General features: G+C 42.1%; 1 protein-coding gene across 2 annotated transcripts in view; it reads right to left on the bottom strand.

Moving 5' to 3' along the window:
• Nucleotides 1-6,405, bottom strand: part of GSK3B (glycogen synthase kinase 3 beta) — a 268,959-nt gene extending 262,554 nt beyond the window's left edge. For both annotated transcript variants that reach the window (XM_011987168.1, XM_011987169.1), the window contains exon 1: nucleotides 5,010-6,405. In XM_011987168.1, coding sequence (XP_011842558.1) covers nucleotides 5,010-5,097 — 88 coding nt within the window. In that variant the 5' untranslated portion in view covers nucleotides 5,098-6,405. The remainder of the gene's footprint in view (nucleotides 1-5,009) is intronic.
• Between the last annotated feature and the right edge of the window lie 8,372 nt (nucleotides 6,406-14,777).

Raw genomic sequence — 14,777 nt, 5'->3', positions numbered from 1 at the left:
CAAAATGGAATAAATATTTCTTTTTTATATAAATTTAAAGGTAGAAAACTTCAGGGAAAACAAACTGTTATTTAACTCTACCCTCAGTTTTTCCTTGCTGTTCTATTCACACAGGTTTTTATATAAATATACATTTATACATTACACTCAACAAATTTCAAAAGCAATTTGATTTGTATAACCAAGGATGATTTGCATAACTTAAGATAAAAAGCCAAGAGTGCAACCTCCGCTTTAATGAAAATGCTCTTCTTCTGAACAATGAAAATGCTTTTATTCTTGAAACTGGGCAAAACTCCCCTTCCACCACCACCCCTCCCAAAAAAAATCAGCTAGAAAATGATGATAAACATTCCAACAAATTAATTTACTTATCATGGTGATTATGTTCTTAGTAGAACAATATCTGGGGAACCCGGTTGGTCCTGTTAGTACCAACACACACTCTCGTCTCACCCACGCAAGCATTCTGCCCCTCCATTCTCCATTATAGGGTGGAGCAACACAAGAGGCACCACAATCTCACATCCTGTCCTCTCCATCCCTGTCTCAACCTCATGGGTCTTATTTAAAAGTACAGAACTGTGACAATAGGGTCAACATATGCATGTTTCACAGCCTTCTCTATGCATAAAGTGCACACACAAATAGGGCTCTCCCACTCTTTAGACTCTGCTGCTGGAACAAAATCTCTGACTTTCCTAGCCTTGCTGTTTCTCCAAAGTATTATCTCACACCTGCAACTCAATTCTAATATAAGGGATAGACAGTAAAGGGTGCAAGTACTGATTTTCAGCTGAACTTTGCCAGTGAAATGAGAAGATGTCACCTCATTTTCTAAATGTAGTTCCTGATCAGCCATAAGGTGATTTGTGAATCTCTGGGATCCCTTGAAGTTTTTCCTTTTGCCTGTGACTTATTGTCACTTCACAATTAGCATTCTACAGGTGCATGCAACAAGAAAGCATACAATTCTTAAATATCTTAAATGTTTTAACAACTCTGGGGAAGTTGGGTTGGGAAATGACTGAAAATAGGGTTCTGGTTTTCAGTCTCACACATGAACTCTTTGCCACATTAACACAAGATTATCAGGAAATGGGCTAAACTCTAACCACCTAATTTTTAGATGTCGTAAAGAGATTAAACTTCCCAGGGGAATACGGAAACTCTAAGTTGCTACCTATTCTTTGGCTTTAATCACCATATGACCTAATACTGCAGAATAATATGCAGCTACTATTATTCTCTCTTTGCTAATAGAAATTTTGATCTAAAAACGTTTTATATGAAGAAACAACTTAAGTGATACAGACTTATTTTCATCTTTCTAAATCTTATATTTAAGCATTAAACCTAAACAACTAGTTAAATTTTCTCCAACTGTATACCAAAAGGAGTTATTACTAATATTTTAGCCAAAAGTGCCACAGTCCCTTACTTTCCCTATTGAGTAAAATATCATGCGATTCTAAAGAAAAACTTTATAAACATTTATTTAATTACACGTAAACTTGGAAGTGAACAAAAATGAAACATTGGTTTCGCTATAGCAAGTAAAAAGTAGTATCTCAAATATACTGATTTAAATTTGGGGTTAATGCCTTAACTCAACAAAAAGGGCAAAAACTACTTGTTATAAAATCAACTTTTGATTTATTCTGGAGTCTTCACAAAGTGAAGGATCTCAATACTTTATTCCTAAATAAATCTTGCATGTAAAATAATAATCATTATTTATAAAAAACAAGTTTTAAGCATATATCAAAGATTAATGGCTACATAAAATATTTAAAATGTTTCTGTCACAGTTTAGTCCAAAAAGTGTTTTCATTGTTTTGAAATAAACTATCATGAAACTATTATAACTAGGTTTCAAGTGTGAGGCTTTTGAAGCTGTATTTAAAAAAAAAAAAAAAAATTGGAATTTGATGAAAAGCATTTAAATAAAAGCCCTTAGTTTACTGCTCCCAAATATAAATCCAACATTTTTAGGTGTAGAAAAATAAGAAACTGTGCAATTAATAGACTAGGAAGTCAAATATCATTGCCAGTAACTAACTGCTGTCTGAATTTCAAGGGAACTTATTGTATATTAAAGTTTAAGAAAGTGAACTCACCTACCCTCTCACCTCAGCACTTTCTCAATTTTCCCATTACAATTAACAATATAACTCAGCAGTGAAGTCTTCCAGGCCAGTAACATCAGAATTTATTTTTAACTCTTGACTCCTTCACAAATATTCCACTTCAGTCCAGTATGAAGTTCTGCCAGTTCTTCATTCACACAGTCTCTCAAACCTGTTCCTTTCACCCCATTTTCACATTTTACTTTAGTCCCTCACGATTCACAACATACCCTACTAGCTCCCTAAAAAGGCTCTAGCATCTCTCTACTATAATTCATTAATTCAACTGCAAAAATCATCTTACATCTTGTTCAGCAGCCAACAGTAAATCCAGATCTCTTTTGAATCTCAGTCAAACTTTTACAGAATCCCTCTGCCCTCCATCAGCTAACTTTCTTTTATTTCTCAAATTCCATTTGTACTTATGTTCTTATGTAGGCCCCTTTAACTCAGATTTGCCAACTTGATTATTGCCTCTCATGCAAAACTCATCATCTTTGTGCCTTGGTACACTCCTTCCACCTAGACCTTTCATGCTTTTCTACCAGTTCAAGTTACCACCTCCTTTAGTATCAGTCCTAATACACCTTGTCCGCAGGAAGTCTTTCCTCTCCCACCCATCAGTCTCACCCTTTTACTCTTTGCCCCTCTGAACAAATGATTCAATTTGTATTTTACAATCTAGCAGTCATCATGCTATTGTTTTAATTTTTTTCCCATAGCCTCCCTCTACAACCAAATAAGCTTTTGAGAGCAAGGACTACAATTTCTTATGTTTCTGTTTTCAACAGGGGTTCCTTAGAATGCTAGCATCCTAACAAATGCGTAAAGACTCCCCTTTCTTTTAAATGTTTTTAAAGTCAAAGCTGTCAAAAACACATAATTAACACTAAACTCCAACTTTTTAAATTCTAAAATGACCTATACGGTAATCGGAAAATAAACATTTTCATCTATATATTTTACAAGAGTTACTCCATCCTTAGTATCTGCATTATCAAGAATTCAAAAGTCATTTCAAAGAAAATCCTGGAAAGAAAATGAAAAGTCCCAAAATGTAGCATTATAATCTAGCATTATAGATCTCTGAAATAAAGCTAATAAATCAATTAGCTGAAATTGATTGACTGGTTTTCAACCTATATTACCAAGATGTAAAACATACAAACACTCCAGTACCACAAGAGGCTCTCAAGTAGTTATTATAAGATTTGTATCATCATAGCTGAAAATTACCCCGGAATTTTAAAATATTTTTCAAATGACTCCACGAAGCGCTTAGAAAGCACGACCCTTCCCTGAAAGATGCATAATCAGCTGTCCTCTTTTCCTACCCCGGCATTCTCTACTTGCAAACCACCGGGAAAAAAAAAAAATTAACTTTGAAAAATAATCTCCCATTCAGCTATTACCTAGACTACCCTGTTTCAGGCTAGTTCCCAAAGCCAACACGAACTGAAATCTTGAGTTCAACTAACAGTGATCATTTTATGTTGCCTAAGAATATAATCAATTTCACATAACACACATGTTTTTTGTGTGTGTCAGTTCTTAAAATCTCAGTTCTTTAGTTCTCTCCGTTCTTCTAGGCAACACAGTAATTTCTTTGCCCTCATGATGACCCTCTTTCCCACAATAAGGAAACAACATAGATATTTTTGTTAAATTCTGAAAGTATGTTTAAACAAGCTGTCATTAAACACCACATGAACTTCTCCATAAATAGAGATACACTGGAACATTAGATACTTAGTATATACTAAACACTTCAAAAGCATACTTCTCAGCACAAACCCAGGACAAGAGTAGTCTATCCACAACCCTGAACACAGTCCAAATATCCCTATTATTTCCAGGACCACAACCATCTGCAAAAGCCAAAATGGAAAGGGCTAAATCCACATTCTTCTAACTAAATCCACAGTTATCTAAATGTGATGGAAACTAACGCAAGAGTATTTTAAATCGTCCTTTTTAAGGAACCCCCCAGAACATTTAACAGGAGTGCAACAGCACTCCAAAATTGAACTTAAATGTAATGAGCCAGTGACAACATTTAACTTACTATTTGGCACTATGACAAAACAAATCTCAATCAAAACCTGGACCTATTAATACTTCCATGTTACCTTTTGATTAAATATAAATTATACGGTGGCAGGTTGGTAATGTCAAAACAGGAAGGTTAAGAGAGAACACATCAAACCACTAATCCAATTGAACACAAATGCATACAGAGATGCTACTGCTGCTGGGTATTTATTGGCTCCCACTAGTCCCTTCTAAAGAGAGAAATCAATGACAGCCTCCAAATGTGAATGGTTACTGAGCAAGTTCATCCACAGATTAAGAACAAATACTATGTGTAGTCATACAGACAAGAAAAAAATGTTGGGAGGGTGGGACGTTTAATGTCTCTATTAAGTATACCAAACTATGATAAATCCTGAGACCTAAAATACCCTCTCATTCCAAAAGACATACATTCTGCAAATGTGCACAATGGTTTATTAATCAAATCTTGTCCTTCTCTTTATTCTAAAGGATGGGCAAGTAAACACGGTCATCACTAACGTGGAAACACTCAAGCACTTGATGAAACTGACTACCAACAGCAAGAAAAGTATAAGAAAGCAGTTTCAAATCGAATCATCCAAATAAAAATCATATTATCTCAATTCAAGGTTAATGAGACCGGGGGAGGGGGTATGGGAGGAGTAAAGAGGGAGCTGCTTCATCCTTGACTGAAGATAGGTTTTGCCCTTTTCCATTGCCTGTTTGTTATATTAGGAAGTCTAATATTTTCAGATCCTGGTATTCAGAGATTTCTTATTTTAAGGGCGAGGTGGAAAAGGGGCGTAAAATAAAATCAATACTCACTGCTAACTTTCATGCTGCCAAAAGCTGAAGGCTGCTGCACCGGCTTGCAGCTCTCCGCAAAGGAGGTGGTTCTGGGCCGCCCTGACATGATCACTCTCTTCGCGAATCACCTTTTCCTTCCTTCCTCCTTTTCTTCCTTTTGTCCTTATGTTGGGGTGTTAGGTTAATGATAAATGCAGCATTAAGTTCTCCCACAGAAGAAAAAGAAAAAGACTTCGTCCTCTTGGCTTTTCACTCCTTTTGTATACTATAAAAAACAAAACAAGCGATGTATTTCTCCTTCAAGACAGATCGGCACGGATATTTAACATATAGATGATTTAGGGCTGGGGAAAAAATACAATTCCTTCCCCTCCCTTTCCTGGGAGGAGAGAAAAGAGGGGGCAAATCCTAAAAAAATATGTATCACGTGAAACGGGGGCAAATACTTGATTGAAAATGAGTACTTCGAATATTATATTTTCCTCGGGGATTTTTTTTCCGAGTCAATGAAGAAGGGAAGCGGCGGAAGGATCACGAGTCTCACGCTTGAAGAGAAAGGGGGATGGGTAGGAGGGAGGGAGAGGGAGGGAGGGGGTGGCTCGGAGATGCGACGGGAAACGCTGCAGCTCCGGCAGCCGTGGGATCCGGCGGGCTGACGGCGGGGGCCCGGCGAATTGGAGGGCGGCGGAGTCGCGAGTCAGTCAGAGGCGGGCGGTGGCGGCGGCTCCTCTCCTCATTGCGCCAGGAGCAGCTGCAGGCGGCGGCTGGATCCAGCGGCCATGGCGGCGGCGGTGGCGGAGGCAGCTCCCTTCAGACCCCAGGCAGCGGCTCCTCGACTGCTCCCCATACGCCGGGGACATGGGAACCCGGCAACCGCTTCCGTCCCTCGGGGCCCCCTCCCCCGTCCGCGGCAACAGCTCGGCCGCCCTCCCGCCCCTCGCCTCTGTTCGGTGCCCGCTCAGGAAGTGTCCGCGCTTTGCCCCCAGCCCAGAACCCTGTCAGCGGCTGCGGGGCCGGCTCCTCCTCGCTTCCTTCCTTCCTTCCTTCCTTTGTCACTCGGCCCGGGCGGCGGCGGCAGCGGCGGCACAAGCCCGCATTCGCCCGGGTCAGGGGCTGCTCTGTGTGAGGAGCGCTGTCTGCGCAGCCGCCTTGCACTTCCCCACTTCCCCTCCCCCTTCCTACTCTTCCTCCACCTCCTTCCTCCCCCACCCAGCCTTACACCGCCCAGCGCCCCGCCGCCCGCGTAACAGGCGTCTGGGAATCGCCGCCCGAGCCCCACTCTCGCCCGCTTCGGCTGGGAGCCGAAGCCCGAACAGAGCCAATCACGGACGTCGTTTGTTTGCGGCTCCTCCCGGAAAAAGCCGATCGGCCTGAGACACCAATTAGAAAGTGACGCTGGAAAGCCACGCCCAAAGAGCGGAAAATGCCGAAGGCAGCGAACGGAAAGGGTGAATTCGCCTTGTTCGGTGGCTGGCTGGAGGAGACATTCGACAATGGCAACAGTGGCCAATCAGAGTCGCCGGCCCTCACGAAAAAGCTTGAAGAGTTGAAGACGGTGAAACCCAGAGACGCTGGTGAAACTGCACGGTTGGGCGCCGCCGCCGCTTTGTAATTGGCTGGAAAACTCCGCTGGGAGCGTACCTCCCTCGGTGATTGGTGAAGGGAAGGGGGCTTCCGAGGACAGTTTGGCCAGTCAGGACTTCCCCTCCCTCTCCAAGGTGGGGAGAAGAAAGCGAAGGGAGGGCGTCTATAAAGTGCCGTCTCATTGGCCGGAAGCTTAGGCGCTGGAGTTGGGGCAAAAGGGAGAGGGCGGAGCTCGAAACTCGCGGCGGTGGCCAATCGGCTCTTACTGCCGTCCAATCGCAAGACCTAGCTGCGGTGTGATTGGCCTTCGGCCTCCGTCCCAGGACCTGGGAGATGCCCGACTAGGGTCGTGGCTGACGACCCGACGGCTCGCCTGCGGTCTCCAACTACGGTGGAAACCGCACACAGGGACCGCCTGCCCTAGGCGCAGCAAATCGGAAAGTGCTGCGGTCGGCGGCGCTGGGTTCTAAGCGCTCAAGCGAGCAGAGGGGTCGAGGGGTTCTCCCCATCCACAGGAGGCTCTCGGCGGGGCGCAGCCAATTCTGCGCGCCTAAGGCTCCCCTCTGCCCTGGATCGCGTGTGCCGGGTGTCGGCCTCTTCCCCGAAAGGGCCTGACGGACAAAGGGGGCCTTCCCAGCCGGCAGCAAGCTCTCAGACGCTAAAATGGGAACAAAGCTTCTTTGGGTGGCCGCGCCCCGCCCAGCCTCGGGGGCCATTGATAGAGAGGCCCGCTGCGCTTGGTGTGCGCGGCCCGGCCGGGCCTCTGGAAACGCCCATGAGAAATGAGCTCATGCTGGATGCGCGCGCTCCTTGGGCGCAACTGCCCAGCGCAAAACGGGCCCCGAAAGCAGGTGAGGGGAAATGCCGTCAGGCCGGATATCCTGAAGTCTCCGAGGAAATGGGGGGTTAGAGGAGCCCGTGGTAGCTTTGGATCTTTTGGAATTAGGGTGATCTATAAAAGTGCAGCATGAGTAGATTTCATATGTAAGACCAGCGTCCATTGTTCTACGATAGAACTAGTTCCTTTGGTCTGCTTTAGAACAGTGAGGTATGGCTACGTCAAGATAGAGAAAGTAGAACAGACAGTTGCCATCCTGATTGTAATCCAGTGGTTCCTGTAATTTCTACCTGCAGAATCATCTCTTTCAGTTAGGATACTGTCTCCAGAAAGCACAAGTAAAAGGACCTAAATTTGATCAGATTACCTGGCTCTTGCATTGAAACACTGATGAAGGACTTGGGACAGAACAAAGTAAGCTTTGATGGAAGACAGGAAAGGTCCAGATAGTGTTTGCAGATTCAGATGGCTATAGAGGCCAGACAAGTAAAGCAAATGAGTGAGACTGGCCTTGTGTAAGACAATGGGGAATGATGGGGGAAATGGCAAATTGGAATATCCATGCCATAACTAGAAGGAACAGCTGCTCAGCTCTAGCAGATTGTTGCCCTCAGGAATGTGGGTCCAGTGTTCTCAGATGTTCAATTTTTTTTCCTCCCAAAAGAAACCCCAAAATTGGATTTTTGTGTGAAATCGCTGTATTTTTAAATGTTGGTAACCGATATTTCAAACCCTGCAGACCAACCTAAAAACATCCCTTGGCCGATGAGGCCAACAGGCAGTTTGTAATCACAAACCTGAGAATAGGTTTTACAGCCTAAGAGCGGTAGAGGTTCTTGTTCTTTGCAATGAAAAGAGCATAAGGTCACTGGATGCCATGGGTGAGGGTAAAGAATGTTAAAAGCAAATTCAATTCGGCAACCTTGTCATCTGTGGTGCCTCTCCATGCTGTTTATTATGAAAGACCTTTGCCGCTGTTCCCTAAAATGCTGTGAGGCAAAACTTTAAATCGTGCCTACCTCTTCTATACTTCCCGTCCCTACTCCTAGTTATACCAGCTGGAAAATAAATAACAAATGTTTAAGTTACACAATTTGGAAACATGGCTATTCTCTTGTACATAATAGGTATAGAAATAGTCTTCCGTAAGGATATGATTAGCAGCTTTACTGTTGCTGCCTTCAGATATTTTCAGCTGATGCTATTTTTTAAAATCTGACCAAGAGGAAATTTTATAGGGGAAAAAATGTATATTTCAATCTAAAATGAGGACTTGAGGCAGGAGAAGCTTATGAGACAATACAAAGCTATTGAAACTAATATTCAGTAGTTTCTCTGAACTTTCCAACTGTCTCTTTCCTGCTTGCTGCCAACAATTTATCAGTTTATAATAACTAATAGTTAATATTTATTAGGTGTTCACAATATGCCAGGTGGAGTTAAATGCTTCACACAAAATTTCCCAGTTAAATTTATAAAAATTATATGAAATAAATACCATAATCACTTCCAATTTTAAGATGAGAAAACTGAGGCCCAGAAATGTTTCCTAACTTACCCAAAGCCTATGAAGTAAAGAGGCAGAACGAGGATTCAGATCTCCTGTTCTTACCTGTTCGTAGCCTCTACTCCGTACCTCTCCTAATACATTTTGCTTTGCTTTATCTTATAGTCTAAACCATATGCCTTGTACTATGGTGTATACCTGGTTGTGAGCACATCCATTGGTATAACTGTTTTCCTCTGAGGCTCATCAGAATGTCCTTTGTAGAGATCAGTTATTCTAAAGCAAAGCAACAATAAACCAAGAAATTAGAAAAAGATAAATGAAGGAAGGCTAGGGGTTACAGAACAGGTGAGTAGTGTAGTGGGAAGATGTTGGTGAGTGCTCTACAAGATTATAGATAAGAATGAAAGTCCACAATTCAATGGCTTCATGTATTCTATTCTAATAACAAGCATTTGTATAGCACTTTGCAGATTATGAAGCACTTTGACATGCATTATATCATTTGGTCCTCACAACAATCCAGTAAAATAAGAAGAGAAACCATTGTTCTGTTTTTACAAATGAGGGCACTGCATTAGAGTGATTAAGTGACTTGCTTAAAATCACTTAGCTGAAACTAGAAGAAACTATAGGAGTAGAACCCAGACACAGTGGCTCATGCCTGTAATCCTACCACTTTGGGAGGCTAAGATGGGAGGATCACTTGAGGGCAGGAGTTCAAGACCAGCCTGGTCAACATAGTGAGACCCCATCTCTATGAAAAATAATAATAATGAAGTAGCACATAGAATATGATATGCAGTTTATTTAGATGAATCCAGCATGAACTATTCCAAACAAGTCCAAGACAGAACCCTTTCTGGGACCTCAATTACTCTGTCCTGGGTGACAGAGTGAGACTGTCTCAAAAAGTATAGACAGACAGATAGATAGACAGAGACAGTCTCACTCTGTCACCCAGGCTGGAGTGCAATGGCATGATCTCAGCTCACTGCAACCTCCGCCTCCCAGGTTCAAATGATTCTCATGCCTCAGCCTCCTGAGTGGCTGGGATTACAGGTGTGCGCCACCACACGTGGCTAGTATTTTTATTTTTAATAGACACGGAATTTCACCATGTCGGCCAGGCTGGTCTTGAATTCCTGGTCTCAAGTGATCCACTGGCCTCATCCTCCCAAAGTGCTAGGATTACAGGCGTGAGGCACCGTGCCCGGCCATACATACGTATTAAATGAAACATACACTAAATGGACTGGGCTTGATGGTTCACGCCTATAATCCCAGGAATTTAGGGGGCCGAGGCGGGCAAATTGCTTGAGTCCAGCAGTTAGCCAGGTATGATGGCACATGCCTATAGTCCCAGCTACTCAAGAGGCTGAGTTGGGAGGATCACCTGAGCCCAGGAAGTTAAGGCTACAGTGAGCTGAGATTGTGCCCTACACTCCAGGCTGGGCAATGGGAATGAGACCCTGTCTCAGGAAGAAAAAAAAAACAAAACTAAATCTTACTAGGTACTGATCTTCAAAATGTTATAAGATATGGCCTCTGCTGCAGATACTTACCATCAGATACGATGAGATGAAAAAGTTGTTTAGTAATGAGGCTTAGGAAAGCCCTCCAATATGAAGGTCAAAGTGAAGAGTAACAGGAAGGGACTGGGCACAGTGGCTCACTCCTATAATCCCAACACTTTGAGAGGCCAAGGTGGGCAGATAACTTGAGGTCAGGAGTTCAAGACCAGCTCGGCCAACATGGTAAAACCCTATCTCTACTAAAAATACAAAAATTAACTGGGCATGGTGGTACATGCCTATAGTCCCAGCTACTTGGGAGGCTGAGGCAAGAAAATCACTTGAACCTGGGAGGTGAAGGTTGCAGTGAGTGGAGATCGCACCACTGCACTCCAGCCTGGGCAACAGAGTGAGACCCCTTCTCAAACAAACAAACAAAAAGATGAACAGGAAGGGAAAATAAACTTACATTTATTGAGCAGCTGTTCAGTTGTCCCTCAAAACCCCAGAAGATAGGCATTATTAGCCCTATTTTTAATAAATGAAGAGAAAAATACGAGTCTTCAGCTAAGTATATGGCTCTAGGTCACATGATTCATAGATGACAGAGTAGGGATGGGATTTCCAACAGAGTCTATTTGAGTGCAGCCTCTTTATACTAGATCACTCGGCTTTCTGTAGTACTGGCCTGGCATGGTGGCTCACACCTGTAATCCAAGTGTTTTGGGAGGCCAAGGTGGGAGGATCACTTGAGGTCAGTAGTTAGAGGTTACATTGACCTATGAGCACACCACTGCACGCCAGACTGGGTGACAGAGTGAGACCCTGTCTCTTTAAAAAAAAAAAAAAAAGAAAAAACAGTAATATAATTGAACTCATTTCTCTGAAATTATATATATGTTTGTGCTTGTATGTGCACACATAAGTGTCTAGAAATATTAGCTTTGGATCTTTATGGTCTTTATGCTCTCTAATAATCGTCTTTATTTTGGATCTTTATTGTCTTCATGCTTTCTAATAATTGTCTTTACCTTTTGTCAATGACTTTTATGTATATTCCACAGGAAAGTAATCTAACAGAAAAGTAAGTAGCAGCAGCTACATGGGCACTTTCAGAAGGATTTGAGGAGGCAGTTTTGGGGCTGAGCAAAAGAACTAGAAAATCAGGACACTTAAAAGCTCTGAAGCAGCAGCAGAAATTTATCCCTCTGTAGGCAGCCTTTAATGCCAAAAAGAGATTGACTGTGACTGACACTTCATATACTATGTAAAGGAATCAGTTTATACCAAAGTCAGCGTGAGAAAGTGACCTGTTGACTGTACTAGAAATCATCAGCAGGAGCTTAATTTGGTAACATTATGAAAAGCCATTTTAAAAATTGTGCTCTTTGGTCAATAATAAAAGTTGGCCAGCACAGTGGTTCACGCCTGTATTCCCAGCACTTTGGGAGGCCAAGGCGGGTGGATAATGAGGTCAGGAGATCAAGACCATCCTGGCTAACATGGTGAAACCCATCTCTACCAAAAATACAAAATATTAGCTGGGTGTGGTGGCGGGTGCCTATAGTCCCAGCTACTTGGGAGGCTGAGGCAGGAGAATGGCGTGAACCCAGGAGGCGGAGCTTGCAGTGAGCCGATATCACGCCACTGCACTCCAACCTGGGCGACAGAGCAAGACTCCATATCAAAAAAAGTAATAATAATAAAAGCTAACTCATTCCAGATATTGTGCTTGGTGTTTGGGGCATATAATATCAGAACTCCTTATATAGTAAGTACAATATTGTTATTACCTCTATTTTACTGATAAGAAGACTGAGGAACAAGAGAAGTAACTTGCTTAAATTCATACAGCTAGAAAGTAGTTTTCAAACCTGTAGGTTACCTCTTGTGCCCTAGCCCTAGGAATTTCTCCTTAAATAGTCATCCAAAAGAAATAAATTGAACTTCACTCAAGTCTGTTTAGTGAGCATTTATCCATCTCCTGTTACCTCTGTAGGACACTGTGTTACGCCCAAGGAGTACAAGAGTATGAAGATGAATAAAAGCCATCCAGAGATGACTGCTCTTTTGCCCTAGCCTTGAAAGAGCTCTCTTACAGTGGAGGAGACATCTAAACACATACCATAAGGTCCACTGAGCAGCTTTGGAGCTAACAGAGGAAGGGAAGTGTCCCAGAGATTGTTTCCAAGGTGTATTTCAACTAGTGATCTCCAGAGTGGAGTACATGGACTTAAAGGATAGATAGGATGATCTTTTGGGGTGCTAGAACTATTAAAATTTATTTTTATCTTAAAAAGTAAAAAAAAATTGAGGCAAGGCATGGTGGCTCACGCCTGTAATCCTAGCACTTTGGGAGGCCAAGGCAGGTGGATTGCCTGAGCTCCGGAGTTCGAGACCAGCTTGGGTAACACGGTGAAACCCTGTCTCTTCAAAAATGCAAAAAATTAACCAGGCGTGGCAACATGCCTGTAATCCCAACAATTTGGGAGGCCAAGGCAGGTGAATCTCCTGAGGTCAGGAGTTTGAGACTAGCCTGGTCAACATGGTGAAACCCCGTCTCTACTAAAACTTCAAAAATTAGCTGGGCGTGGTGGTGGACATCTATAATCCCAGTTATTTGGGACGCTGAGGCAGGAGAATTGCTTGAACCCGGGAGATGGAGGTTGCAGTGAGCTGAGATCGCACCATTGCACTCCAGCCAGGGCAACAAGAGTGAAACTCAGTCTCAAAAAAAGAAAAAAAAGTTTATGAACCACTAGTTTAGACAAAGAATAGTTGTACAGATGGATAAGGAAGGGAAGAACGTTCCAGGCAAAGAGAAAAGGTTATGCAATGCCTGAAATTTTTAACAAGGTATTTGGAGACCTTGAGGTAGTTTGAAATTATGTAATGTCTAAGATGTGGGCCAAGAGAAAATAAAGGAAAATATCACAGGATAATAGAGGAGTAAAGTAAATTATGTTATATTAACTCCATATTAGGCAGCCAGTAAAAATAAATACAACTACCAAAAGTAACTCAGAAATATGTTTAGGAAACAACACTAATTGAAAAATATAGAACTTCAGGTTGTATATGTACCATATTTCCAATCTGTAAAACGTAAGTACATTTGGATCAAGATTGGAAAGGAAGACAGAAATTAGAATAACTTGTCAATAACATATTTAACTATAAATGAAAATATTTAAATGTCTTTGGTGTTTTTATAATAAATTTCTATTTGTTTACTTTTATTTATTTTTTATTCTTGCTGTTATCCAAGATGGAGTGCAGTAGCACAGTCATAGCTCACTACAGCCTTGAACTTCTGGGCTCAAGCAGTCCTCCTACCTCAGCCTCCTAAGTAGCTGGGATTACAGGTGTAAGCCACTGTACTCCACTTCTGTGTTTGATTTTAAGGGGAATTGGCCCAAAAAATAACATTTATATTATTTCTTCATTGTAATTCACAGTCCCTCAGAAGCCTCTAATTACAATGGAATTCTTTCAAAAAATTCACATTTCTCAGCAAAGCTTTCCAACCAAAATTTTTATGATAATCCTTTGTCATATAAGTTAAAATAGTAAAACTAGACAATAGCGACTATTATATTTGAGACACCTGCTAGGCATCTGATAGAAGATGAATGAGAGGATCAGTGTCCTGTGGGAGTTTACCCTCTAGGGAAGCAACTACATGAAAAGTTAAATAATAAATTATAAAAATCACATTTTGAATTTATAAAAGAGTTGTGAGGCAGAACATAATTTGGTTTTTATTTATTTTTTTGAGACACGGTCTCACTTTGTCCTCCAGGCTGGAGTGCGGCAGCCTCGACCTCCCAAGTTCAAGGGATCCTGCTGCCTCATCCCCCCAAGTAGCTAGGACTACAAGGGTGCACCACCACACCCAGCTAATTTTTGTATTTTTTGTATAAATAGGGTTTCGTCCTGTTGCCCAGACTGGTCTCGAACTCCTGGGCTCAAAATCTGCCTGCCATGGCTTCTTAAAATGCTAGGATTACTGTACTGGCATGAGTCACCATGCCTGGCCCATAATTTGTTAATATGGTTGTTACTACAAAGTTTAAATAAATTGCCCATGCATTCCTATGTATAATAGGTGAGTGGAAGACACTTCAATCTAAAGTGATCATAAAGGATGACTAGTAAGATTTGAAGATGAAGAAAGGAGAGGGGAAGTAAATTACTTTCCATCACTTCCATTTCAACCCATCAGATAAACCCTCTCTTTAGTAAACCGACATGTGGGTGGAGCTGTAAGAGTAATTAAGGACAGTGTGACTCTGTTCTTCTGACTTTGGGAAAACCAGTTTGGCTGGAACAAAAAGCTGATA

The sequence above is a fragment of the Mandrillus leucophaeus genome, unplaced genomic scaffold (genome assembly GCF_000951045.1).
Source record: "Mandrillus leucophaeus isolate KB7577 unplaced genomic scaffold, Mleu.le_1.0 Scaffold302, whole genome shotgun sequence".
NCBI classification, from domain to species: domain Eukaryota; kingdom Metazoa; phylum Chordata; class Mammalia; order Primates; family Cercopithecidae; genus Mandrillus; species Mandrillus leucophaeus.
This window is presented reverse-complemented; position numbering and strand designations above follow the sequence as displayed.